This window comes from Musca vetustissima, unplaced genomic scaffold, assembly GCF_032173495.1.
Source record: "Musca vetustissima isolate MV318-11 ecotype Yass unplaced genomic scaffold, APGP_CSIRO_Mvet_v1 utg17220, whole genome shotgun sequence".
Lineage (NCBI taxonomy): Eukaryota > Metazoa > Arthropoda > Insecta > Diptera > Muscidae > Musca > Musca vetustissima.
In genome coordinates this window covers 24,423-49,832 of record NW_026875895.1, presented here as the reverse complement: position 1 = coordinate 49,832, position 25,410 = coordinate 24,423, and the positions used below count along the sequence as shown (strand labels likewise).

At 34.9% G+C, this 25,410-nt stretch overlaps 6 protein-coding genes across 6 annotated transcripts; 2 read left to right on the top strand and 4 right to left on the bottom strand.

The window, feature by feature from the left end:
- Positions 1-262: 262 nt before the first annotated feature.
- LOC133338423 (vacuolar protein sorting-associated protein 26C) lies at positions 263-1,342 on the bottom strand. Its single transcript, XM_061546598.1, has 3 exons — positions 1,277-1,342; positions 450-1,215; positions 263-384 (listed from the first exon to the last, which is right to left on the bottom strand). The coding sequence occupies exons 1-3, from the start codon at positions 1,340-1,342 to the stop codon at positions 263-265; spliced, it is 954 nt and encodes a 317-aa protein (XP_061402582.1).
- A 2,034-nt stretch (positions 1,343-3,376) lies between these two features.
- LOC133338422 (distal membrane-arm assembly complex protein 2) lies at positions 3,377-4,222 on the top strand. The gene has a single exon (XM_061546597.1). The coding sequence runs from the start codon at positions 3,377-3,379 to the stop codon at positions 4,220-4,222; it is 846 nt and encodes a 281-aa protein (XP_061402581.1).
- A 70-nt stretch (positions 4,223-4,292) lies between these two features.
- On the bottom strand, positions 4,293-5,289 carry LOC133338424 (coiled-coil-helix-coiled-coil-helix domain-containing protein 7). Its single transcript, XM_061546600.1, has 3 exons — positions 5,221-5,289; positions 5,064-5,162; positions 4,293-4,400 (listed from the first exon to the last, which is right to left on the bottom strand). Exons 1-3 carry the CDS (start codon positions 5,263-5,265, stop codon positions 4,293-4,295), a joined length of 252 nt encoding a protein of 83 aa, XP_061402584.1. The 5' UTR covers positions 5,266-5,289.
- A 1,482-nt stretch (positions 5,290-6,771) lies between these two features.
- On the bottom strand, positions 6,772-19,705 carry LOC133338421 (serine/threonine-protein kinase PITSLRE). The gene is made up of 3 exons (XM_061546596.1): positions 19,652-19,705; positions 7,356-10,167; positions 6,772-7,287 (listed from the first exon to the last, which is right to left on the bottom strand). The coding sequence occupies exons 1-3, from the start codon at positions 19,657-19,659 to the stop codon at positions 6,772-6,774; spliced, it is 3,336 nt and encodes a 1,111-aa protein (XP_061402580.1). The 5' UTR covers positions 19,660-19,705.
- Positions 19,706-21,225: 1,520 nt separating this feature from the next.
- On the bottom strand, positions 21,226-22,321 carry LOC133338425 (peroxisomal membrane protein PEX16). The gene is made up of 2 exons (XM_061546601.1): positions 22,210-22,321; positions 21,226-22,145 (listed from the first exon to the last, which is right to left on the bottom strand). Exons 1-2 carry the CDS (start codon positions 22,319-22,321, stop codon positions 21,226-21,228), a joined length of 1,032 nt encoding a protein of 343 aa, XP_061402585.1.
- A 1,730-nt stretch (positions 22,322-24,051) lies between these two features.
- Positions 24,052-25,192, top strand: LOC133338419 (uncharacterized). The gene is made up of 2 exons (XM_061546595.1): positions 24,052-24,677; positions 24,742-25,192. The coding sequence occupies exons 1-2, from the start codon at positions 24,052-24,054 to the stop codon at positions 25,190-25,192; spliced, it is 1,077 nt and encodes a 358-aa protein (XP_061402579.1).
- The last annotated feature ends 218 nt before the right edge of the window (positions 25,193-25,410 follow it).

Below are 25,410 nucleotides of genomic sequence, written 5' to 3'. Positions count from 1 at the left end.
TGTCAATGGAAAAAATATTCTACATCAAATTTCACGATAGGTCACCGAACAATAGAAAGCTGTATATATAACAGAACTTCCTTAAAAAACTAATAATATATTATGGTATATAAAATTAGACTTCTTGAAATTTTAATAAATATTTAATAGGGTTAAAGCACTTATTAATATATGGGTTATTTATACATCACTATTTTATATATTATTTTTTAATCTATATGCTTAAATTCTACATAAATATATAATTTTTAATTTTGTTAATTTAAATTCCCCTTGCCGCATTCTTCCAGCCCAGTGGTCCATTATAACGTTTCAAAACAATGGGGAAATTTTCGCTAATAATATAATCATCCTTGAAAACAATGATCAGATTCACTTCAAATTCTAAAAGGAAGAATTACAAAATTATTAAGCAAAATAAAAAATTTCAAAAAACCTCCACTCCTTACCAATTTTAAAATTCTTTGTAATCAGTGTGGGACATGAAAACAAACGCGGCAGTACCATATAAATTGGTATCTCCAATTTCGGGCATATATTACCATCAACGATTTGTATAGTTTGAATTTCGGTTGCATCTTTGGCATAACCTTCCTTGCAACCACATGTCTCGACACGCAACAATTGCAACTCTATAGATTTTATGGCCGCTTCGGTGTGTTGAACAGTTAAACTTCCTCTCAACGGTTGGGTTATACAAAATTCGGTTTTTTCTAATTTCCCCGTAATCAGAAATCTTGGCATTGTTATACGTTCCTTACTATTCTTTTGTAGACTTTCGGGACTGATGCTAAAACACACCTCTTTGGGAGGGGGTATCGGCTCCTCTGCCGGTCTATATTGTATACAAAATTGTTGTGTCTTTTGTAGCGATTTGGCCAAGAAGCTACGCTTAACATCACATTTCAATTGATAGTTGATATTAATATACATCCCGTGATAGGTTTCATACAACACTTTAGGTTCTTTGGTACATTTTAGGGGGAATTCGAAATGAAATTCCGATATGCCAGCATTGAGTTTTCCCGCAGCAGATAAATCAATTGTGGAATTGAGTAGGGTAATTGGTTTAAGGGAATTTGAAAAGGCATCCAGCAGGCCAACTGATTTACTGTTACTCAGTTGGAGATTTACAATGCCTTCGAGGGATAAGATTATGCCATCATGTTTAGCCTCCGTGGGACAGGAGAATTGTACACAACCCACCAGGACATCCTGGAAATAATAAGAAACATATATCATTGGTAAATCCGATGGGTTTCTGGGGTACACTTACATTTTCATAGTATACTTTATTCTCCCGCTTTAGTTTGATTTCGAAATTAATAGAACTCGAAGTCATGATGCTGGTGTTGAATATCTATAAATCTGAAATTAAACAGAATTAATAAGAAAAAATGAGTATAGGTTATGTTTTGTCAAATTTAGCCGATTTCTCCCAGTAAACTTAATTTTAGCTTTTTGAAGTCAATGAAGATAATATTCTACACTAAATTTTGTTATAGGTCACCGAACAAAAGAAATTCATATATCTAATAGAAACCCCTAAAATATTATAACAATATTTGATATATGAATATATTCTACACTAAATTTCACTATAGGTCAGAAATCCGTATATTCAATAGAAGTTCGAACAAAATTTAAAACAATTTTAAAATATAAAAGCCTAAAAATAAGGCTTTGCAGCTTTTTGACAAAATTTCCAAGAAAAACTTATTTTATAGGGTTGGTGCCAATGAAGAAAATATTCTGCATTAAATTTTACTAGATGTCACTGAACAAAAGAAATTCCTATATCCAATAGAACTTCGGAAAAATGTAGAACAATTTTGATATATAAAAATGTTAGGTTATTCTGAAGCTTTACAGATTTTTGGCAAAATTTCCAAGAAAAACTTATTTTAGGAGGATGGTGCCAATAAAGAAAATATTCTGCATCAAATTTCATTAGGTCCACCGAATAATAAAAATCCGTATATTATTAGAACTTTGAAAAATGTATTTTTAATTGGATTGATATATTAAATTTTTAGGTTAATTGGAAATGATTTTTATTTTTGGCAAAATTTCCAAGAAAAACTTATTTTAGAGGGTTGACGCCAATTAAGGAAATATACTGCATAAAATTTAACTACAGTTCACGGAAAAATGAAAGCTGTATATATAACAGAAGCTCCATAAAAATTAATACGAATTTGGATATATGAATATTTTAGGTTATTTTGCAGCTTTTCGGCTTTTTAGAATATCTCTAAGAAAAACTTATTTTAGGGAGATGGCGTCAATGAAGAAAATATTCTACATCAAATTTCACTATGGGTCCTCGAACAATAGAAATCTGTATATATACTGGAAGTCTACGAAATTTCAGTTTCTAAATTGAATACATAATTATGAATAGATTTTTTAAAGTATATCCCAAAAGCTATTGATTTGTAGGGAAGTTTTATTGGAGACGTGGAAATCTCCAATAAAACTTCCTTGTGGAAGATATTGAGCCTTTAGAGGGGGGGCATGCTCCTGTTCTATTTATAGAAGACCTGTAAAACAGTATATTTATTAAAATATTTCATACGGTTAACGATAATCTATTAATACCTTCTCTTTGGTAGTCCTGCAGGTGATTTTCTACACATACAGAAGACCTAGAAACGGTCCCTTAATCATGGATCCTCTAAAAACCTTTTCCTCTAACTTTCTGTTGCTGACATTTTATTCATGGGAGATTTTGTTAAGCATCCTTGATTTATTGGTCCAGTGTTTAACTTCACACTTCCTGCAAATCTATTTATACCTTATAATTCCAAAAATGTCTTCCTTTGGGGATATTTCTGTCCTTGCTTTTCCAAAAACACCACTCCTCTAAACAAATATTCTACAAAAACAACAACAATTACCGCAAAACAGCTGTTTTCTCAAAGTAATGCTTTTAATTTAACGTAAACATTTGGCAGTTTGAAATGCATTGGAAATTGATGTGCTATTAATAATAAATAAACAAATACTAGGAACACACACATATATATATATAACTGAGTTTGTTCAAAATAATATTATAATATTTATTATTTATTTTCTTGGCAATAACTTTTCTGTTTTTACGTTTTTTTTTTCTCTCTCTCTCCCGCCGTTTCACAACACTCACAAATGTTTAACCTCCATCAGCTGTCTGTTCAAGGTGATGCTTAACATACAGCGTGTGCCATATATGGCAATCTATGACAATAGTTTGAAATGCATTGAAAAACATATGATTCCACTTTATTTATAAGCAAAAACAACAACAAAAACGGCTAAAAAGTACATAACATTTCACCATCTACTAAAAAATTAAACAATTCTTAAAAAATATTAAATAAAATCATAAAAAACCATGTTAAAACTTTATAAAAATGCCTTAAGGCAGCCAGCACAACGTTGTCTCTCACTGACAGCTTGCCGTCACAACGAGGAAACAACCAATAATCGTGAATCGGCCACACTGAAAAGAATACGCGAGGAATTGGCCAAGGAAAAAGCCGCACTCAAATGGCGTAAGACCAATGAGGAAATGGGAGATGTTACAACAAAATTGAAATATTTTGCCAACAATGATCAAACTAGTGATTTTATTCTACTCATGCAAAAACCCCTGGAGCTAAGTCCCAAAAAATGGATGGCCATGTGGGAGAAGAAAAAAGAAAAAGATGAACGACATATGCAGAAATTCATACCCGAACGACATGAAATTTTGGGACCTGATCTAGCCACAGCCCATTTCATTTTGCATCGTGGTGGTTTGGTGAAATTTGTCAATGCCCAGCATTGGACCAAAGCCGATGAGGATAAGAACTTCAAGTTACCCAATAAATATGATGTGAATTTCAAATTGGAGGCTATACGTTGTGATAATATGCGTCTCTACTATGAGGGTTTGGAGAATATACGCTGGCTACAACATCTTAAATTTGCCTCATTTCATAATGTCCTGAGTTTTGATGATTGGTGTTTAGATCGTTTTTCGGGTTCCCAATGTGCCAATTTGGAAGTATTGGATATTTCGGGCACCCAATGTACGGCTAGGGGGCTTTCTTGTTTGTATAGATTGCGGAATTTGAAATTGTTAATTGTCAATGATCCCCAAGAGTCGTTGGAATATGAATTGACCTGCTCAATGTTGGAGGAAACATTGCCCAAATTGAAAATCGTCAATGCAGCTTCGGTACATAATTTACAGTAAAAAACATAGATATTTATTTACAATAAATTATTAACAAAATTTATAATTAAAAGTTAAAAAAAGTTGTTGGTTATTTTGGTCGGGTTTTCATATATTCCGCCTTGATGGCTTCACGTTCCTCCACGGGTGGCAAATAGGGGTAAATACCTTTGGAACGACGATCTGAACGTATTTTGTGCTAAAAAAAAGAAATAGAAAGGGATTTTAAATAAAATTACAGAAAAAAACGTAAGACCAGGAAAACTGATTCGGAAAATACCCGCAAATTTTATTAAATTTTCTTCAAAGGCTACACTAAAAATGCTCGGAAATTTAAAAAAAGTCTCCTATGGACCACTAGAAAAAAAATTTCATTTAGTTCCACATAGACGGGTATCGGTCAGGATTTTAAAACTGAACATATTTTTTCTGCTATGGACAATTGGTGACTTAAACTTTTTTCTTAATAGACGAATATGTAATTGAATGGGGGTTCCTTCAATAAATTATGTGATTGCAATCAGGATAAAATTATGTAAAAAACTACTCAATATTTTTAAAAGAAGCCTAGAATTTTAAAAACGCCCAATAGGCCGGTGTCGAGTTTTGAGCATAATGGCCCATTTCATTATTTATATTTATAAAAAAACTCTCGGGAGCTTCATTACAGGTTACCTCATATTACTTTACGTGATCATTTCCTATATCCCTTTCCATTGAAAGACATTTTTAACTATCACAGGGGACCTGTAGACCTTAAGGTCCTATGTAACTTTAGGGACCTGTGAACCTTAAGGCCCTAACAACTCTGGCAATCTGTTCATATATTGAATATCAGTATGTCATCCTTTTTATTCCTTACCCAAAAATCCTTGCAATTTTTATAATTTGCAAAATACACCTCACAGGCTTCGCGATCGAAATTATTCTTGTTCAGACACTTGTACGAGAGCTCTTGTTCCTGTGAAAAATATTCATCGGATTATTGTGATTTTACATTTTATATATAACAGACTTACCCTCAAGCAGGGATTATCCTTTTCGGCATCGGGATTGCGTGGCATTTTTCTACTTTAAATCCTTTATTTTTTATATATTTTTAATTATATAAAAACTGTCGTTCTTCTCTCCGTTGGCTGCCGACGACATAAACAAATGATCTCCAATAAGAAAAATAATCCCAACAGCTGTTTTGCCGTTATCTTGCAGTATAACGTACTGTGTGTATGGCAATTGTCAAAAAATAGTTTGAAAGACAATGTGAGAGTGCTATTAGAGTGGGTAATTTGTTAGGCTGTAAAAAAATGTTTTGTTTTTTAATGAGAAGAGAGGGTTTGTAAAAGGGAGATAAATGTTGAACGAGAAACAAATATCCTCTTTTAATTCCCTTTCTATTTCCAATAACAATACATTAACCGTTTATTTACAATGTCAAATATAGGTTTAATTGACTATTAAAATAGTTTGAGAGGCATTGAAGTTGAAGCCGTAATCAATGGCATGATGCATTTGTGTGTGCATGAAATGACATGAATGAGAATCAATTTACTGTTTTTAATTCATTTTTGCCGCCTAAATGTCATTTACATTTCGACGTTAAATTAATGTTTCAAACTGTAATTGACGACGTAGTTTGAAATGCTTTGAGCCAATTTAATTAAGCAACATTAATTAAATTTAAAATTAAATTAAATTTTGGTGATAAAAGGAAAGCGAAATGTGAAGAATTTTTTTTACTTGCACTTTCCAATAAAAAACAATTGTTTTTAATAAAATTATTGTTGTGTCTGGTAATAATTTAAATAATTTTGTTTTTGTGTGTGGTGTTGCCAGATGGTATTATCATGCGTTAACTGTCCTAATTGCCCAAAATGGTTTGAAATGCATTGAAAAAATGCACACTGTATAACTATCGATAGAAATAAAAAAATTACTTATTTTTTATTTATTAAATTATATGACTATATATTCATATATATGGAAATATGAGAAACCCCCAAGCGCGGAAAAATTATAGACCCCAGTTTTAAGTTCATTTTTGTACCTTTAAACCACTTAAAAACCAAATTTGTTTGTGATAAGTTTTTATCCAAAACTATATATATTATATTTTTGTTTGTATATATTTTTTACAGATTTTTTTGTTTATTTCTTTTGATGTTTCTTTTTTTGTTTACCTTTTTTTAATGGTTTCTTATGACTTACAGTTTAAATGGTTTTGTTTTTGTAAATATGTAAGTAGTAGAGTAGTGTGTGAACAGTGTTTTGAAATCTTATGAAAAAAAACAATAAAGAAAAAAGTATTTCAAAAAAAAAAAAAAAAAAATTCTAAATAAAAAAATTAAGAATCAAAAAAACAGAACATATTTTTTCATTTATAAAAGAAGGAGACTTAAAAATAGTTTTTTTAGTTTTGAATTAAACTACAAAATTATTTTAAGAAAATTAAAAGTAAATATTTTTTTCTGTAATGAAATGGGTTGGGGAGGGCAGGATATTTTTTACCAATTTTAAACAAGTAGAAAAACAAATTTGGAAATTAAAAAAAAACAAATATTGGATCCTTGCTTCTAAAATTTCAAACTAAAACCCGGACCCATGGCCAATTGCCGTTGATCTATCCCCGCATTTAGCACAAAACCTGTATTGGCAGAGGATTTTTTATTGCCGGTTATAATACCGGAAATAATTTTGCCGCCACTGCCAGCACCGGCCACATCATCCCGACCCAGTTGTTTAAATTGGCTGCCGCCACTGGGTGGCTTAGGTGACGAGGCCAAGGCCTTGCGTGCACCCAATTCACTTTTGGCCGGCCAGGTGGGAAACATGGATGGATCAATGGGTACAGGTAATTCCTTGAAATATTGATGTTTGAGGGCCGCATCCGCTGTTAGTCGTTGTTTGGGATTATAGGTGAGTAGGCCCTGTAGCAGATCGATGCCGGTTTCGCTGGTTTTATCGGCAAAATGTTTGCGTAAACTTGACACTGGGTAATCGGCAAATTGGGAATTTTGGCTAAGCATGCTCTTCACCAGCGGCAGGTCATTGTAGCCGGGCCAGATTTTTTCGTTGGGGGTACCAAGTTCCTGTAACAAAAAAATTGTATTATTAATCAAATCTTAACAAAAATGTGTCATCTCCTTCTCCTCCTTACCTTAAATATTTTATTTAGCTCATCCACCTCCGTCTTCCCGGGAAATATGGGAGCCATTTGTAAAAATTCAGCAAAGATACAACCCACCGACCAAATATCAATGGGTGTGGAATATTCCGGAGAACATAAAAGCAATTCTGGTGCACGATACCAAAGAGTGACAACAAGGGAGGTATATTTCTTTAGCGGCGAACCATATTCACGGGCCAAACCAAAATCTCCCACCTTTAGGATACCCTTGTGTGATAGCAGTAGATTTGAAGTCTTTAAGTCACGATGCAAAATCCAATTATCATGTAAATGAGCCACAGCCCTTAACAGCTGTTGGGTGAGGCATTTAACTTCGCCGGGGAAAAAGGATTGTTTTTTCGCCTTCATCGTTTCCATTAGCGATTTCAGATCATGTTCAACATAATCCATGACAATAAAAATCTTATCCATATTCGAACCCACTACGATCTCCCGTACCGTCACAATATTCGGATGCTGACCCTTGAGCAGGGTGTTAATTTCCCGCAGCGAGGTAATGGGAAAACCTTCCTTTTCTTTCTCCATTTTCAAACGCTTTAGGGCCACAATTTCATTGGTCCGCTTGTCTTTTGCGCGATACACCACACCATAGGTACCCTCTTCTATGCGGTTGAGGCATTGGAATTCTTCGACAGATCTGCAACCTTGTATGCCAGGATAATAATTCGGCAAGGGATTGCCTTTGTCATCGAGCAGTGGTGCCTCCGAATCGGACTCATCCTGCTGCTTTCTAGCATTACCTCCCTGTTCATTGTCTTTGTTTTCCTTTTCCTCCCGCTTGGAGTTGGCCTTCATATCGCGCTCCTCAGAACGTGACCGGGATCGGGAACGTGATCTTGAACGTACTGCTGACCGGCTGCGGTCAGATCTACTGCCACCCGAGCTGTGCGAATGTGAAGATCTGGAACGTGAACGCGACCGAGGAGATCTTGAACGTGATCGCGAACGACTGTGGCGGGCGGATGAGTTAGAGCTCGAATGGGATCGTGATCTGGAACTACGTGAAATATAGGATTTTGAACGTGATCGGCTGCGTGATCTGGAGCGAGACTCGGCTGGGGTATGGGAACGTGAGCGGGAGCTGGTACTCAAGCTGGGCGAGAGGGATATTGTTTCCGTGGGCCTCAATTTGTTTTTATCACCCCCACCCTTGGTGTCCACCACCTTTGTGCTTTTCTTTTTCTTATCACGCCGAGATCTTGAGGCCTCCGGTGATTTGGATAGCTCCCCCATGGACAAGGGGCTATCGGAGATTTCACCCTCACTAATGTAGTCGGATTTTTTCTTTTTTGTTTTGGATTTTTTGTAATCACTGCGATCGGTTTCATCATCCGATTCGTCAGATTTTTCGGTACGTTCGTTGCCGCTCTCCTGGGAATCTTCGGAATCTGATGAATCCGATTCCGAATCCTCCTCATCATCATCCTCGTCATCTGCCTTCTGTTCTTTGGATTTCTTGAGACGTTTGCGTTTCGACTTCTCCTCCTTGTCATTGTGTTTGCGTTTGACAACATGTAGACTGGCGGTCACACTGGCCGCCACAGCGGTGGGACTCAAAGCATCCACAATGGATCCACGTTCTCGCAACATTTCACGACGGGCCTCCAATTCCTTGCGTGCAATATCACGGCGTTTGTCCTTCTCCTGTTCGGCAGCCAATATCTTGGCCCGTCTGGCCACCAGTTCGGGGTCCTCGGGACTCTTCTCCTTCACAGTTTCAGGTTTCTTACCCGTCAGATCTTTATCTTTTTTACCCTCTTTCCTGGCCGACACCTCCTCCACGAGCATCTCATCATTCTCGCCATCCTCGTCATCATCCTGCTCATTCAGATAACGCTGCTTGGCATGTTTATCTTTGTGGCGTTTGTGTTTCTTGCGTCGCCTCTGACGTTCCCCATCGGAGTTGTCATCGAGCAGGACAACATCATTGTTGTCACGATCTTTACGTCTGCGTTCTTTGTGACGCTCCGATTTACTTTCCCTCTCATCGTACAGCCTTTCGTTGCGTTCGTACACCAGACCGCCACCCTCATCAACATCCATGACGACATCATCCTTGACATATTTATGACGTTTGCTTAGCAATCGCGAACGCAAATCCTGTTCCAGGCTTTCTGGATCCTTGGCCACCACCGCCTGGTCATAGTATTTACGTTGATCGTAATGTTTACTGTGGCTGCGGACATTTTCATAGGCCTGTTGATGTCTTTGTTGCTGCTGTTGGTGGTGGTGGTGATGATAATCGGTGGGTGGTTGGTGGTGACGATGTTGCTGATGATAGTCCTGACGTCGATGATCATAGTAATCCTGATGACTTCTGGGTGGCTGGTGCATGTGATACTGATGATATTGGTGCTCTGGATGGCCACCATGGTGATAACTACCGCCCATATCTTGGTGATACATGGCAGCCGCCGCACCGCCCCGGGATCTGGAATTATTTTCTCCCATTGGTCCGCCGCCCATATGGTCATAGTGTTTGTGATAACGCTGTTTGTCACTCGCCCGAAACATCTCTTCGTCTCTCTCAAAACCCCCTCTCTTCATTTCCTTACGATCCGCATCACTACGCCGTTCGGGCCGCTCATCTCGTTCTCGGTAATCCTTTTCACGTAACGACCCCTCCGAGTAGCGATCTGGCCTATCCTTGTGTCTACGCTCTTTGGAATGTTTCTTGTCTTTGGATCTTTCTTTGCGTCGCGAACCGCTTGAGTCGCGGGCCACCTGAGCCTGTGGTGGTTTTATGTCCAATGAATCGGTGTCATGTTCCTCATCGTCACCACTACAAAAAAAGTGAAATAAAAAGAAAAAATAGGGAACATATTTTTTTGCTTGTCTTTTGGCCATATAGAAATAGATGATCATGGAAGGATGATTGATAAAGATACACAAATACAAATACTAAAATTAGAAATTATTATTATTGTTAAAAAAATGTTTTGAATATTAGAAAAAACAAATGACCACACTTTTGCCTTGAAGGTGTTTGTTGAATGCGCATCCGGGTTTTTTCTCTCCATATTTGAATTCAATGGCTTTATTGGTTAAATCCTTACTCCAATCAATATTGGCAACAACACTACAGCCACTCATCATTCCAGCTCTTTCTGCTTTATAATGTCATTCCAAAACCCGAAATAACCAAGGTTCATTGTTGTTGGTCCATCGATTTTCTTTTTATTTTGTTATTGAAATCGAAAGAAATTGGAAATATAGTTTTTCAGTTTTTTGTTTTGTTTACGTGTCTCTCTTTTACGTCTATTATTTACCCATTTTACTAAATTACTTTTTTTACCTCACTTTACGGCTTCATGCTTTGCTTGGAATTGTATTAAATCTGCATAGAAAAAAATAAAAGCAACAACAACAAAAATGGAAACAAATTAATCAGTGATTTGATGAAGAGTGTAGAATTAAGTTATATTTATTTATTTTTTATTATTAGAAGTAAATAAATTTTTAGGAAGATCCAAAGATCCAAATTTTCTAAAGTCTACAGCTTTGGTGTAAACTGAAAACGACACAAATATCATTTAATGTAAACCATGGCCCTGCTAAGTCAGTGAAGGAATATGTGGCCTTAAAAAGCTTTCTTTGTATTGAAAGCAAATAAATTGAAATATAATTGTTATACCCTCCACCATAAGAGTGAGGTATATTAAATTTGTCATTCCGTTTGCAACCCCTCGAAATATTCACCGGATAATCCATAAAGTATATATATACTTGATCAGAATAAAAGTTTGTGTCGATTTACGCATGTCTGTGGGTCTGTTAAAATCCAAATAGAGATCGCAATATTTAAGATGGGGCTCTCTGAAATTTTGCACAGACATTGTTAGTACACCTAGGATGTTTGGTATTGCAAATGGGATATATATCGTTCATGTTTCAGGCCCCTTATGACGGAGGTTCCGTTATAAGGGGCCTGAATCATTGTATAAAACACCTCCACACCAAAAAATATTTCCATTGGCCCACGTTTCAGGGTAGCCCCTATATAAAGATACCCCTCAATATTCGATTTTTTGATGATTTTGGGGAAGTTTTTCAAACAATTTGGCTGCAATATGGTATTTTTAATTCTCATTTGAAGTCAAATCTCACTACCAACAATTATTAGTATTCACTCAAGTTTCAGGGCAGCCTACATACTATGGCATCCCCCACTATTCGGTATTTTGGAGATTTTGGATGCTTTTTCCAAAAAAATTGCCAGGAAATTTGGTATTTTGTATTATTAGGTGTCAAATCTCACTACCGAAAATTATCAATATCGATCCCCGTTTTGGTATAGCCCCACATAATGGTAGGCCCTCAATTAGGTATTTTAAGAATTTACAACATCTTTTGTTGTTTCCTAGAAGTCCCCAATAACATGAGATATTTTGATGGTCAACCTCATGGTGGAGGTTATAAAAAGTTTGGCCTTATTGTTATGTTTATCTTTTTGGGGGAGTGTAATAACAGAGGGATCGACCGGCAATCTCGATATATGCGAAATGTTTGGACCATACTGAGTACTTCACTTAGATCGATTCTAAAATAAATTCGTTTCAGAACATCGTTCATAGATCTAAGTATGTGTGCGAAAAATTCATGCCGTTATTTCGATCTATCATGTTATTGACCCGAAGACTATGTCTTATGGAGACAGATATAAAACTGTTTCAAATTGTTGGAATATACGTTTTTGGCCGACTGAAACTCGAGGGGTTTTGGATCGTGGAAACAAAGAGAAACAATATTTAATTATAAACATTACATATTTAATAACAATTTTCAAAGTACCTAGATATATATCCTGCAGTCATACCTTTTTCAAAATGATATTTGGATCGAAGACTTCATTTTCGAAGTTTAAGGTCTGATATGATGTCTTGGCACAGAAGACATGATATCAAGACGTCATTCCAGATTGTCGATCGCGAACGCGATGAAATTAGTGCATCAACTAGATCCCCAGAGAGGGATCTAGGTTCGAAAAGTACATCTCGTATTTATATTCCCAATGAGATGCATTTTTCGCCAAGGACTAACCCTATTGACATTGGTGAAAATCGTTTCAGATTTAGATATAGCTCTCATACACCACAATGTCAAATTAAGACCCATACAACGTGCTCAATAGAAAATAGTATAATATAAAAAAATATAGATGATAATCGCGACAGTTTGTGGCCCATGACAAATAATTATCGAAACATAAGATAATACAGAATCAGCTTTACAGGATTCAGGTATACAATTGCGTCAGGAGAGAGCTCTTCAGCTTGAGATGATGTCTGTGTGTATAAAAAAAGAATACATGTTATTCGTCATTTATGGCATGGTCCAAATGACCTGTATTCTGGAATCTGGAGACCGATTGAAAGTCAGATAATGATGACTTTCAAAATAGGGATTGCTAATTTTTGATATATATGTTGCCGATGATGTGTTTCTTGTTTTTTCTAACAATAGTGCAAATTCAATCGCAGAAGGCGTGGATTTTTTTTTCATAAATTGTTCCTAATGTAGATTAAAATAATAGGCAGATTATTGGATTTGTTAAAATAATACGCAGATTATTGGATTATTATTTATTAATAAAGCCTTTCTTTGCAAAAATTATTTTAGTATTGTTTCTGTCTTTCTCTTATGGCCTTGTTTATGTTTGTTTAGTTGCGTAAAAGCGAGCCAACTGATGGACCACGAATTAGAAAGATCAAGTGGAAGAAAACATTTCGAAACATGGTCTTTCAAATTGAAAGAGCTGAGCACAAGACGGACGCGCCTGGAAATCTTCTTTATGCTCGGCTTTTGGAACAAATGTTCTGTCACAAGCCAGCTAAGTAAGTGCATATCCTATCACATTCGAAGGTGACATTAATTCTTGTCTTCGTCGTTTTAGGCAATGGTCCTTGGAGAATTCCTTGATCTTTAAACCTTCCAAGACGAAATATTAAATATTTATCTGGATGGTAACATGATTAGCTTCGTAAATAGACTTTTTTCGAAACCCATGTCGACAATGTTTAGCGAAGGATATTTGCTATAGGCTATATTCCACAAAATGTATTTCTCCCATATTGGGTTCGAAAACGGGTGGCCAATGCTCTTCGGATGTCTCAAATTATTTATGGGTTGGATATTGTGTCTGGTACGATAGCATTTTTTGTTAGGTAATTCTCTTGTTCGATTTGAACATTTTTGAAAATTTTGACTATTTGTGGGGGAGGTACCAGAAGGAGTGGACCAATGGGTCCCACTACTGGATGTAGGCTTCGCGAAGATAATCGGTTGTACAAAGTTTCGTTGAGATCGGATAGTCCGTTTGCCTGTTATTATAAAATTAATTTTTAGCACAATTTTGACCTTTTTGTGGGGGAGGTACCAGAAGGAGTGTACCGATATTCCCAATCTTCGAACTTAAACTAAGTTTGGAAGAAATATTAAGATGTGCAAAGTTTAATTGAAATCGGTTGCAGCCTTCGAGAGTTATCATGCGCACCAGCCAGACAGACGGACATGTGGTAATCCACTTCAAATTTTCTGAAACGGATTTGATCAATAGAAACATGGGGTCTACAGCCAATATTTCGATGAGGCAAATTTTCGCCGTATCAAAATGTGTAAAAATTTCGTCATGTGATGTTTAATGTTGGATGTTATTAAAAATAGGTAGATCGTATTCATAACTAAGCCAAGAAGTTTATAAATTGACGAGCTAAAGGACTATAAGAATATGACATTGATGCTTCTCGGGTCTATGGGGTGGCTTCTATATAAATCAGACCTTTTTGGAGAAGATTTCTCTCCTGGGCAGAGGCGATCTAAATTTTTGAGAATAATTAATTTAGCATGTCTTCTACAGAAATTATAAATTTGGGAGGGTTTCTTATATACTTTGGAACCGTCTATAGGTTTTCTACAGACATTTTAAGGTAATCTTGACCCGATTCTTGGTATGAATTTGGAAATATATATGATGTCTCTTCAGCATTTATTTTCGTCGTCAGTTTGTTTCTTATTTAACATCAATTCCAAATGTTCAAAATTTAAACAGTCTAAGGCTTAGAAGTAAGGCTCTTGTTTTTGGATCTCCTGTTCTAAGCCCATATATATATAGTAATAGGACAGACTCGTGTTGAAATATTGGATAGACATAAATGCCTAGGATTGGTACTAGATAATAAAGTTAAAATTTATTTCATTTTGCGTATGTTGTATTCAACTAGCATTTTTTACCTACTTGGGTTAATATGATAATAATACATGATAATAATAGCTCATGCAATTTTGAAGCCACGGATCACCAATGGTCTCGAAGTTTTAACCGGGACTTCTGAATACAACTTTTTAAAATTGGAACGTATTGTTAATATTGTAAGATTCGTCTTTGATGTTCGTATACGTGAACATATTTATGTTTTTGTAACCAAGTTCCTTGGATGTTATTTTCGGGAGTTTGTTGATATACGTAATACGTTAGACTTTTTTAAAACTGTTAAAAGCGAATACCCAAAGCTCTTGCTTAATCTTTTTACTTTTTCTCGTTCTACTTGGAATACTCAAATTAATATACCACATATACGTATCTCTTGTTTTGAAGAATCTTTTGTGGTTCGAGTAGCCAGGGTCTGGAAGTATTTGCCGGTTGATTTACGCATATTTTCTCACTCAAATAATGCTTTTCGCTTAGAGGTTAGTATGTACTTATCAAATCACAACGACTAAATTCACGTTTCTCTTCTGTTGTTCTACAGTGCAAGTATAACATTTTTATACCTATTCCATTTTTATTTGCTATCCGAAAAAAAAATCGTTTAATAATAATACAATTTACATATTTACCTTGAATGGCGCGCATTAGCAAGTTAAATAATACAAAACACACATCGATGTCCTTTAAAAGAAAAATGAATAGAATCAACGTTAATAATGATAATACAAACTAAACCGATTACTTTAACTGTACACTACTCACCTTGACCCAAATTGTTATACGAGTAGAAATAAAAAACAACAAAACACCCACATCACATGGCGATGGTTATGATGATGACGATGCGGCAGTAGTTAATACAATTCCAAAGCAAAACAGTAGTTGTTGTAGAAGTAAGAAAAGTAAATCAGCAATGGGTCCGCAGCAGCAGCATTAGGCAGGACTTTAGAAGACGAGACTTGAAAGAAATTCTTTGGATATTTTCTTTGTTTTTGATTGTTAAAGAAATAGTTGTAATGGAAAAAAAATAAAATAAATAGAAGATATATCTTTTGAGAAGAGAGACAATTAAAAAAAAGCAAAAAATTATAATTTAAGAGATTTTTGTGATTTTTTTTTTAAATTACCAACAAATCGAAAGTTTTTGGGTTTTTGTTTTTTTGGTTGAAAACTTGGATGTTTCTTTGGTCTGAAGTATTGTTGTGGGTAGACGTAGGCGAAGAGATATAAATAAAGTTTAGACGACCTAGCTGGATAACTTTCTGGTGGTCTCACCATTCTGCAATTACCATTTTGTTTACGCTGGCAGATTCTCTTACCCCAAAATGTTTGTTGTAGAGGAGGATATTGTTGTTTAATGGATAACTGTATACGTGGAGGATCGTGGTGGTGTACAGACTTCCATTTGTGATTATTTTTTTCTCTGGAATATTTTCTTTCCTTTTGTTGTGTTTTCAATTTTTTGTTGGGGGATTTAATTTTCCCGTGGATTTTTTATGCTGCAACAAAACACTCCCATTGGGGGGCTTTAGCCATATTTCAGCTTGACTTATTTTTTATCCACCATTATTTCTGATTTTCCTTGCCATTGAAGTAAATTAGCCATTTAGTGCTGGAGCTTTTTTGTTGTCGGTTTATTTTTTTCGTTTTTTCGGTTGTTGTTGTTGAGCTGCCGGTTTTTTGTGATTTTTTTTCTTTTGGTTTTTTTTATTTTGATAAAAAATTGATAGTTTAGGAAATGTTTTTTGTTTAAATATGTTACGTGGCCATCGCGCGCATCGGTCATTGGACATGTACACACTTTTTGGCCTATTTACAATGAAAAAATTCAAGTAAATTAAAAATGTTTACATGTGACATATTTTTGTTTTAATAAAAAATGGTTTTTTTGTTTTTTTAATAACAAATGGTATGGTATTGATTTTTGGATTCTGTTTATTTTTTTTTTTATTCAAAACAAAATTTTAATTCAATAATAATAATAATAATAATTTCTTTTATTTTTAATACAAAATCATAAATTATTGTAACTAAATGAAGATAGAGAAACAAAAAAAAAAATGGGATGATGTGAAGAAAGTTTGAATTTTTAATTTGAAAAAAAATTAAGAGGAAGAGTAGGGGGAAATGGGTGGGTGTCTTCATCAAGTAAATCAAATTTTCAAAATTCAAACTGGGTCTTTTTTGTGGACCAAAGCCTCCACCTACCTTGAAGTTAATCTCAAGAAAGGTGCATGATTTTGGACTACAAGAGACTTCGCGTCCAGAAAAAAATCCGGCAGAATTTCTTGAAATTTTTTACTTGATAGCCTTGCTTTATTATAGGATAGGGGAATATTTGTTTAATAAAATAGAATATATTGAATTATGTTTTTTGGAATATGATTTAATTTTTTTGTTTATTTACAGTTAGCTGATAATGTTGTTGTATTTTTTTTTTAATTTTCATGAAGCTTTTTTAAAGTCAATCATTCAGAAATAAATGCGTGCTTAAAAAATGTTTTGATTTTTTTTAATAAAACTATTTCTTTTTTGTAAATAATATAGCTTAAGAAACCTGGGAATGGACCCAAGTCGTATAAGTTCTTCGTATTCCAGCTATAAGGCATAACAAATAGCTGGTGGATCTAAACTGGTCAAAACTGGCAAATAAAAAATGGCTCTCGTGGGAGGTACTGTTATATGGGACCTATCGCTAAAAGAGGACCGATATCGAAAATTTTTGGTAAGAAACTTTGATACCCAATTACAATTCAAAATACTAAATTATAGGCAATTTGGTTTGTCAAATGTACTCAATCTCCCTAAAATACCGAAATCTGGGAGGCATCGTTATATGGGAGCTATCCTGAAAAGTTGACCAAAATCGATCATTTTTGGTAAGAAGATTTGCTACCCAATTGGGATTCAATATTAAAAATATAGGACAAATTGGTAGAAAAACATAGCCAAACTCCCCAAAATATCGAATTTTGGGAGGTATTGCTATATGGGAACAATCCTTTAAAGTGGGTCAATGTTGCAAATTTTTGGTAGGAAGCTTTACTGCCCTGAGTATTCAAAACACTAAATTATAGGCAATTTGGTTGAAAAACGTTCACAAACTTCCCAAAATATCGAAAATTGGTAAATATCGGTACATGGGACCTATCCTTAAAAGTGGACCAATATGGACAATTTTTGGTAGGAAGATTTGCTACCCAGTGGGGATTCAAAATACTAAATTATAGCCAATTTGATTGAAAAATGTACCCAAACTCCTAAAAATTCCGAAATTTGGGAGGTATCGTTCGATTTTCTGCTCAAAGAGAATCTCTAATATCAAATTAGAATCAATTCTGTTAAAAAAAATTACACAAAATCCTCTAAATAACGAATATGAGGGGGTATCGTTATATGGGGTCTACCCCGAAACATAGGCCAATATTTATAATTTTAGGTAGGACAATTTTCCAGCCAGTGGGAACCAAATGTACGAAATTACAGCTGATTAGGTTGCCAATCGTGTTCAAAATCTTCTAAAACCGAATACAAGTTGGTACCGTTATATGGGATTACCCCGAAACATAGACCAATTATAATTTTTGGGTTTTTTATTATTGTATTTAAACCTTGATGGTCATAAAAAAAATGAAGGTCTCTAATTAGCTTTTCATATCATCCATTACTAGATATCAATGATTTCGTTTTCTAATATTTAATTTGTTTTCATTTGTAATAAAAACCAAAATATGTCGTCATCCATATTCGACAAAGAAAATCAGCATTGTGAAAATCGAAAAATTTCTTTTAGAAAAAAATTGGATGAAATTAGAATTGATTAGCCTTTTTTGAAATGAATTTTGAGACCTCTGTTACAATTGATACAATTATCGTAGAGGAAGGCCTGCAAAAATGTCTGCATTTTACAATGGGAATTTTTTGCACAGGAAGTCTGGCTGCTCTGTATAACAGAAAAATACGTCAAGCCAGTGACAAATTTCCAAAGAAATTTCATGATTCAAAATTCTTTTGTTTACCAAAAGAAATTAAAAAAATCCCATTATTAATGCCTTGTAAACAACAATAACAATGACATCAAGTTGTTGCATTCCTATTGCAAATTCACATCTGATTTTTTTTTTGCGTGTTGTGTATCTATATTTTGAGAAAGCAGCAACAATGCCTAACAACCAAACACACTCCACTCCTTGACAAAACATATTGCGGGATTACAAAGTGTGTGTGTGTGTTTTATGCGTCTCATTCATTCTTATGCCAATCATAAAAACGTTGTGACCCAGTGGCGATCTGGGTGCAAAGGCCTTAAACAATTGAGGCCCAATTGTGTACAATGAAAACCCCAGCTGACAAAAGATTGCATTTTCTTTGAGGTTTTTTCTTCATGACTCTCAAACTATAAAAAACCAATAATCAGTTTAAGATGAAATTTTAGATATATGATAATATTACTTACATAGGCAGACTGTTTTTCTGATATAAAATACACTTTTGGAAAGTATCCTATCATTAAAAAAAAGAGTGTTTTCAAAAGTCTTCTCACTAGTTCCAGTATGCAATTGATTTTGAACATACATATTTTCGATATGCCTATATGGATGAAATTAAGTGATTCTGAATATCCTACAAAATCGGTGACTATTTTTGTGTTAGATTTTTTTTAAATCTGGGAATGCCACAACATGCTTTTCAAGGACTTGCTTGCTTAACCATACACCATTAATTTTCAAAATCTATTCAAAAATTTCAATATTATTAAAATAAACACAAACAATTTTTTACTAATCATTTTTGGCAAATTAAAAAAAAAATAATTACATTGTGAATCGAAGGGCCTCCGTTTTCATCAGTAAAACACCCCAACAACAAAAAAACTGTTGGGGCCCATTGCCGAAAGAAAAAGAAGGCCGCCTTCCACAATCATGCTTTCCGCCACTAGGTGGTAGGTAGTTGCATTGCAGTACATTAAAGCAGATATAGAGAGCTATTGGATATATAGATATATATACGACGAACAAGAAACGAAACGAAAAAAAATTATGGGGTTATGAGTACTCACCTAAACATATGGGCATCTGTGGGACTACGTAATTGACCATCCTCGCTGCCCGACATAATTCCTTATACGATCTCTTTTTGTTTGGCAATACTTCCAAAACAATTTTGTTTGGTTTTGCAAAAAAAATCCAAATGATTTTGCAATTTCCACAAATTTCCAAAAAGGAATGCTCTTGAATGGAGGGTTGCAAGATGCTTCTTCTTCTTCTGTTTCGTTTGGATGTGTCTCGACGTCGTCGTTGTCTCTTTGTCAAAACACCCTTCGTTCACAACCACAAGCCAGGAAATAATTTATCTTCACAACGTCCAAGGGAATTTATCAATTTCCTTTCTTTTAGAATTCCATGATTTTTGCAGTGTGTAATTTTTACAAATAGCGAGATTTTTCCAGTTAATTTTCTTTTTTTGATAGGAATTGTCACTTTTTTCTCGCACACACAAAACGTTTATAGTGAGGCGAACAGGAAAACAGAGCAACGAGTGACAATGTAATGACGCCGTTGTTCTGCCGTAGAGAACGGCGTTCTCATGCACACACACTGAGAGCGTAAGGCGTATGGGCATGTTTACGCAGAGTACTTTTGCGTTGCAGGGAAATTAATTAGCTTTAGCAGAGACGTAGTGTTGGGATGAGAAAATTACTCGTATTGGGGGGTTTTTCTTCAATGAAAATATATTTGGTTTGGTGGAAATTAACAGTTTCCACTTTGGCAATTAAATAATAATGTTATTTGACATATAATCAAGGAGATTGACAGTCAAAATGGCATTGAAAAAATTATTTTTAAATATACACCTTTAAAAAATATTTTATAAAATCTACGCCTTGAAAAAAAATATTTTAAAAAATCTACGACATGAAAAAAATATTTTAAAAAATCTACGACATGAAAAAATTATTTTAAAAAATCTACGCCTTGAAAAAAATATTTTAAAAAATCTACGACATGAAAAAATTATTTAAAAAATCTACGCCTTGAAAGAATTTTTAAAAAAAAATCTAAAATGCACCTCTGAAAAATTAGTTTTAAAAAATTCACTTCTGTAAATAATATAGATTTGGAAAAAAATATTTTTAAAAATCGTTAGCATCGTTAAGATTTTTAATAGGTTGGCCCTGTCCAAAATTAACCCATTTTAATAAATAATTATTGTTAGTTTTCTTTAAGCTTATATATTTGTTAGTAAATATCCAACCTTGAATATTTCTCAAGATATTTTTTACAAAACTTAGTTCATAATAACATCAGACATTTGCTATCCTTTACAATAGAATTAAAAGATACAAAGACACGCTTAAATAGTTTTTAATTTTTTTTATAAAATTTCAATATTTTTTATTAATAGTAATCCAGTCGAAATCGTTCGTATCAAATAACTAAACAAAAAAACAATATACTGTTTTGAACTTAAGCCTATTCTAATAAAAAAATTTATAAAAAATATATAACATCATTTCAGAACCTTCCTTTCCCCCAAATTAACTTGTTGCTATACGGCATCAAAATTACGACAATGCTACTATCTAATATAAAATTTAAAAAATTATAATAAATTGTTCTTTTACTTTTGTGTTTACGTCGACCACATATAGAAATACATTGCCTGCCAGTGGGGTATATAATCTCTCAGTGGACCAGCCATCATTTTGGCAATTGGAATTCTAGCGAGCAAATTAAGAAGACCCTCAAGACGGGATTGTGTAAAACGTTCATAGAATGGTGAACGCATTAAATACATACACAAATTGAGGCAGCGATGTGATAGTATTCGCTGCTGTTCCTTGGACATATGCTGACGATTGTTGTGATACATTTTAATGCTGGTCACATCTACAGCCAATGATACCAATAATTGCTTCCAGGATTTTTCACCAAATACACCCATCGATGCTAGGTGAATCAATGGCTTGGCTATATAGAGATATTCCGCCTGTAACAACCCTTTGGGATGATGTTGTTTTGGCACGCTCATAACTTCTTCTTGCAGCTTAAAGCTACGATATTGTAGCGGTGGAGCACCTTCAACTTTACGCATAATACGCCCCGAACGTTTCAGCTTAATGGTGACACTATGCTCATCCATTGATAGTTGATTTGTTGCTGTTGTTGCAGCAGCAGCATTATTTTTCTTGGATAGTTTTTTTCTATTCAATACCGGCAGGGCCGGTGTGGTAATAATACGTTCTGTGGAATGTTTTAAAATGAAAAATCTTCCAGCTGCCTTCAAACATTGCAAGAAGGCTACCAGTATCCATTTACCCTTATTACCAAATAATTTCTTGGCGGATATTTCAATGAAAACTTCACAGTATTCTAATGTGGTCAACATGACCTTTAGACGATAGCAGATACTGTTTGTGGGTTCGGCAATGCAATCATTGCTGCTTGCAATTTCTGGACGATATTTGGCTATAATGCGATCATTATACATTACAAGTAAATTGGAAAGGGAATATACCAATTCTGTGGCCACGGAGGAATCTGTTATACGACCTATAAACGGGATTAAGTGATTATATTTGGTTGTAATAAAGATAAAAACATGCATTTCACCCACCTGCAACAAAATATGAGGCCCATTTTGCTGTTGTCTCAAAGTCCCCAACAGTATCGGGATTTTTTGAAACCCATGTTTCATAAGATTTTAGTATGTATTTAAGTTTATCCATAGTTAGAATATTTCTTTTTTCTTAATCTAATCAATCGATTAAGGTCGCTAGTATCACAGATTATCGCTTAATTACAACTTCCCGCAGAAGATTTTCATTGACTTTCTACCTTTTTTATTGGCCAAAGGGAAAGCCCATGCCGTTGAAGCGTTCTTAAATCACGGCGTCAAAAACAAAACAAGGAAGGCCAGGCGTTGATGTCACTCACAATGCGACGTATGGCGCAAAGCAAGGGGAGAATTTTGCATTACATTAATGAAAATTAATAATAATTTTAAATTTAATTAACTTAATGTCCAACAATAATAAATAAAGGAAAGTTCTATTTATTATTTGTTTCCTCTCTGAGAGCCAAGGAGTCAAACATTTGCTGTGTTTGAGACTTTGTTATTTAACGCCATCAAAAGCAATAAACAGGCATTACTGTCACTCACAAAACATATGGGATAGAGTGCAGTAATAATTTAGTGTTATTTTAATTATTAAATTTTATTATTTTTTAACAATAACAACAACAAATTAACAATAAAAACATTGTTATTTGTGTATTAACATATTTGTTTCATCTCGTTGCTATTGAAGCTTTGTTTGCCAGCGGAGTCACAAAAAAACCACAAAGGTCAGGCATTAAAGTCACAAAACATATAACGAAAAGCGCGCTAAGATTTTATTTGACATAAATAATAATTTCAATATTTTTGGTTTACAACAACAAATTAATGATAAAAACACTATTTATTTGTGTATTAACATATTTAACTGTCCTCGTTGCGTTGAAGCTTTGTTTTCCAACGGCGTCACGAAAAAAACACAAAGGCCAGGAGTTAAAGTCAAACACAAAACATATGGCGAAAGCGCGCTAAGTATTTAAATTTTAGTTAACATAAATGACAATAATAATTTAAATTTCAATATTTTTAGTTTACAACAACAAATTAACACTAAAAATATTGTTGTTTGTGCAATAACATATTTGCCTCTCCTTTTTGCCGTTGAAGCTTTGTTTGATAACGGCGTCACGAAAAAAACCACAACGGCCAGTCGCCAAAGTCACACACAAAACATATGAGGAAAGCGCGCTAAAGAATTTAGTTTACAAAAAAGAAAAAAAATATTGAAATTCCTAATTTCAATATCTCTAGTTTACAACAACAACAAATTAAGGATAAAAAAGCATTGTTTATTTGTGTATTGGCATATTTGTCCACTCTCCGATCTCTCTCTCACTCAGAGAGTCAAACATTTCCTTTGTTTGCTTGTGCTTGAAAATACAACCCTGCCTGTTTGTTTATGGCGGACAAACAACAACAAAAAGAAGCAGGTGATGAAATTTAGAGAGAATCGCAGACGCAGCAACAACAACATAACGCTAGAAGGATAATAAGGATACCAATAGAGAAAATTACTACATGAATTTCCAAAGGAATTTCCCTGCTGCGTCAGACAAAGAAAAACGACGTACAACAACAACAATACGTACTGTACCATCTGCCTAGAAACCAGCAAAAGACGACGACGACGCTAGATCAGTGATCAGTGAAGCAAAGCAATGGAAAAATATCAAATTACGCAGTATTAGATAAGAATTTGTAAAATAAGGACGCGTTTAGGAAACGACGAGTTTCCAGAAAGAAAAAAAAAACACAATTAGTTGGTTTTGGAACAACCCACAGTTTACTTAAAAGGATAACAAGGAAAAAACAATAAATAATATTAAATAAAAAACAACTATGACTACTCCACAAAATAATACACGAATAGCCTTGGCTGATCGTTTGGAGGCTTTGCGTGTGGCCACTACTCCCACGGCCAGACCCAATGATCCCATCCCAGCCTCAATATTTGCCTCCTCCCTTATGGACAATACAACAAATGTTGCTCTACAGGATTATGAGGGCCATATAGCATCTCCCGACGAATTGGTGATACGCCAGAGAGGACGTCGTCGTCCTCTAATGGATTGGACACCCGAACAGGCCACAAATATACGCAATCCATTCCAGAGAACACCCACAAAAATGCCACTCAGCACCAATATGATCCTTAGAAGTTCGCCAAGAAAACGTTTATCTATGGGTAGTACACCACCAGAACCATTAATGACGAATAACAATAACTCACCACTTAAGCTTAATGCTAAACAACAGCTATGGCCGGGATCGCCAAGTGCTGCCAAGAAACTGCGTTTGGGGGATGAGGAAAGGCCAATGGCCCAAACAAATGAAGAGATACCATTGGCCACAGTGTTACAGGGTTTTTCACAACAACAACTAATCGATATGATTGTGGGCAAGGTGGCGGGAGATGCCAAGGCTGAGGCGGAACTGAGAGCTAAATTACCAATGCCGGATATTGAGTAAGTCCACAAGAAATTTTTTTAAATAGAAAAATTTAAATTTTAAATTAATTTTTTTTTCTAGAAAAATGGAGCAGGATCTCCTACATGCCAAGCGTATGATATTCAAATCTCTACCCACCTCACGTCTATGCAAGAAAACCGATAGCACTGCCTTTACCAGGGCTGCTCTACATTTAAGCGAATTCAAACGCTTGCTGACACATCACACAAAACAGTTGCATGAGTCCGGGCACTGGGATGCCCTACTCGATTATATATTTATGGCATGGCAGTGTGTTAAGGCAACACCCAACTGGGATAATGCCACCCATAATGCTGTACGCAAGCAGTGTTTTAAAGTTCTAACTTGTGGTTGTATGGCGGCGGTTAAATTTGGCGGTTCACGTTTGGGCACCCAACGCCTCCAGACACTGGAGAAAAATCTCAAAGAATGGTCACAGGACTATGAGGATGTAATGTCGTGTGTGAATACCTTAAGTAAAGCCTTCACAAAGGGACGGACGAGTTTATAAAATACAACTCTATTTTAAGGACGAAAAATCAAAATTTTTTTGATCACCTTTTATTTCCTTTTTGTAAATTTTTTCTTTTTAAGCGTTCGCCCCAAAACTACTTTCGTGAATGTATTAGCTTACCTTTTGTCCTTAAATATACTTAGTTTGCTTTTAAGTATTATTTACAAGATAGCATATAAGTATTTTTTACCTGCACAGAGATTCTCATCATGCAT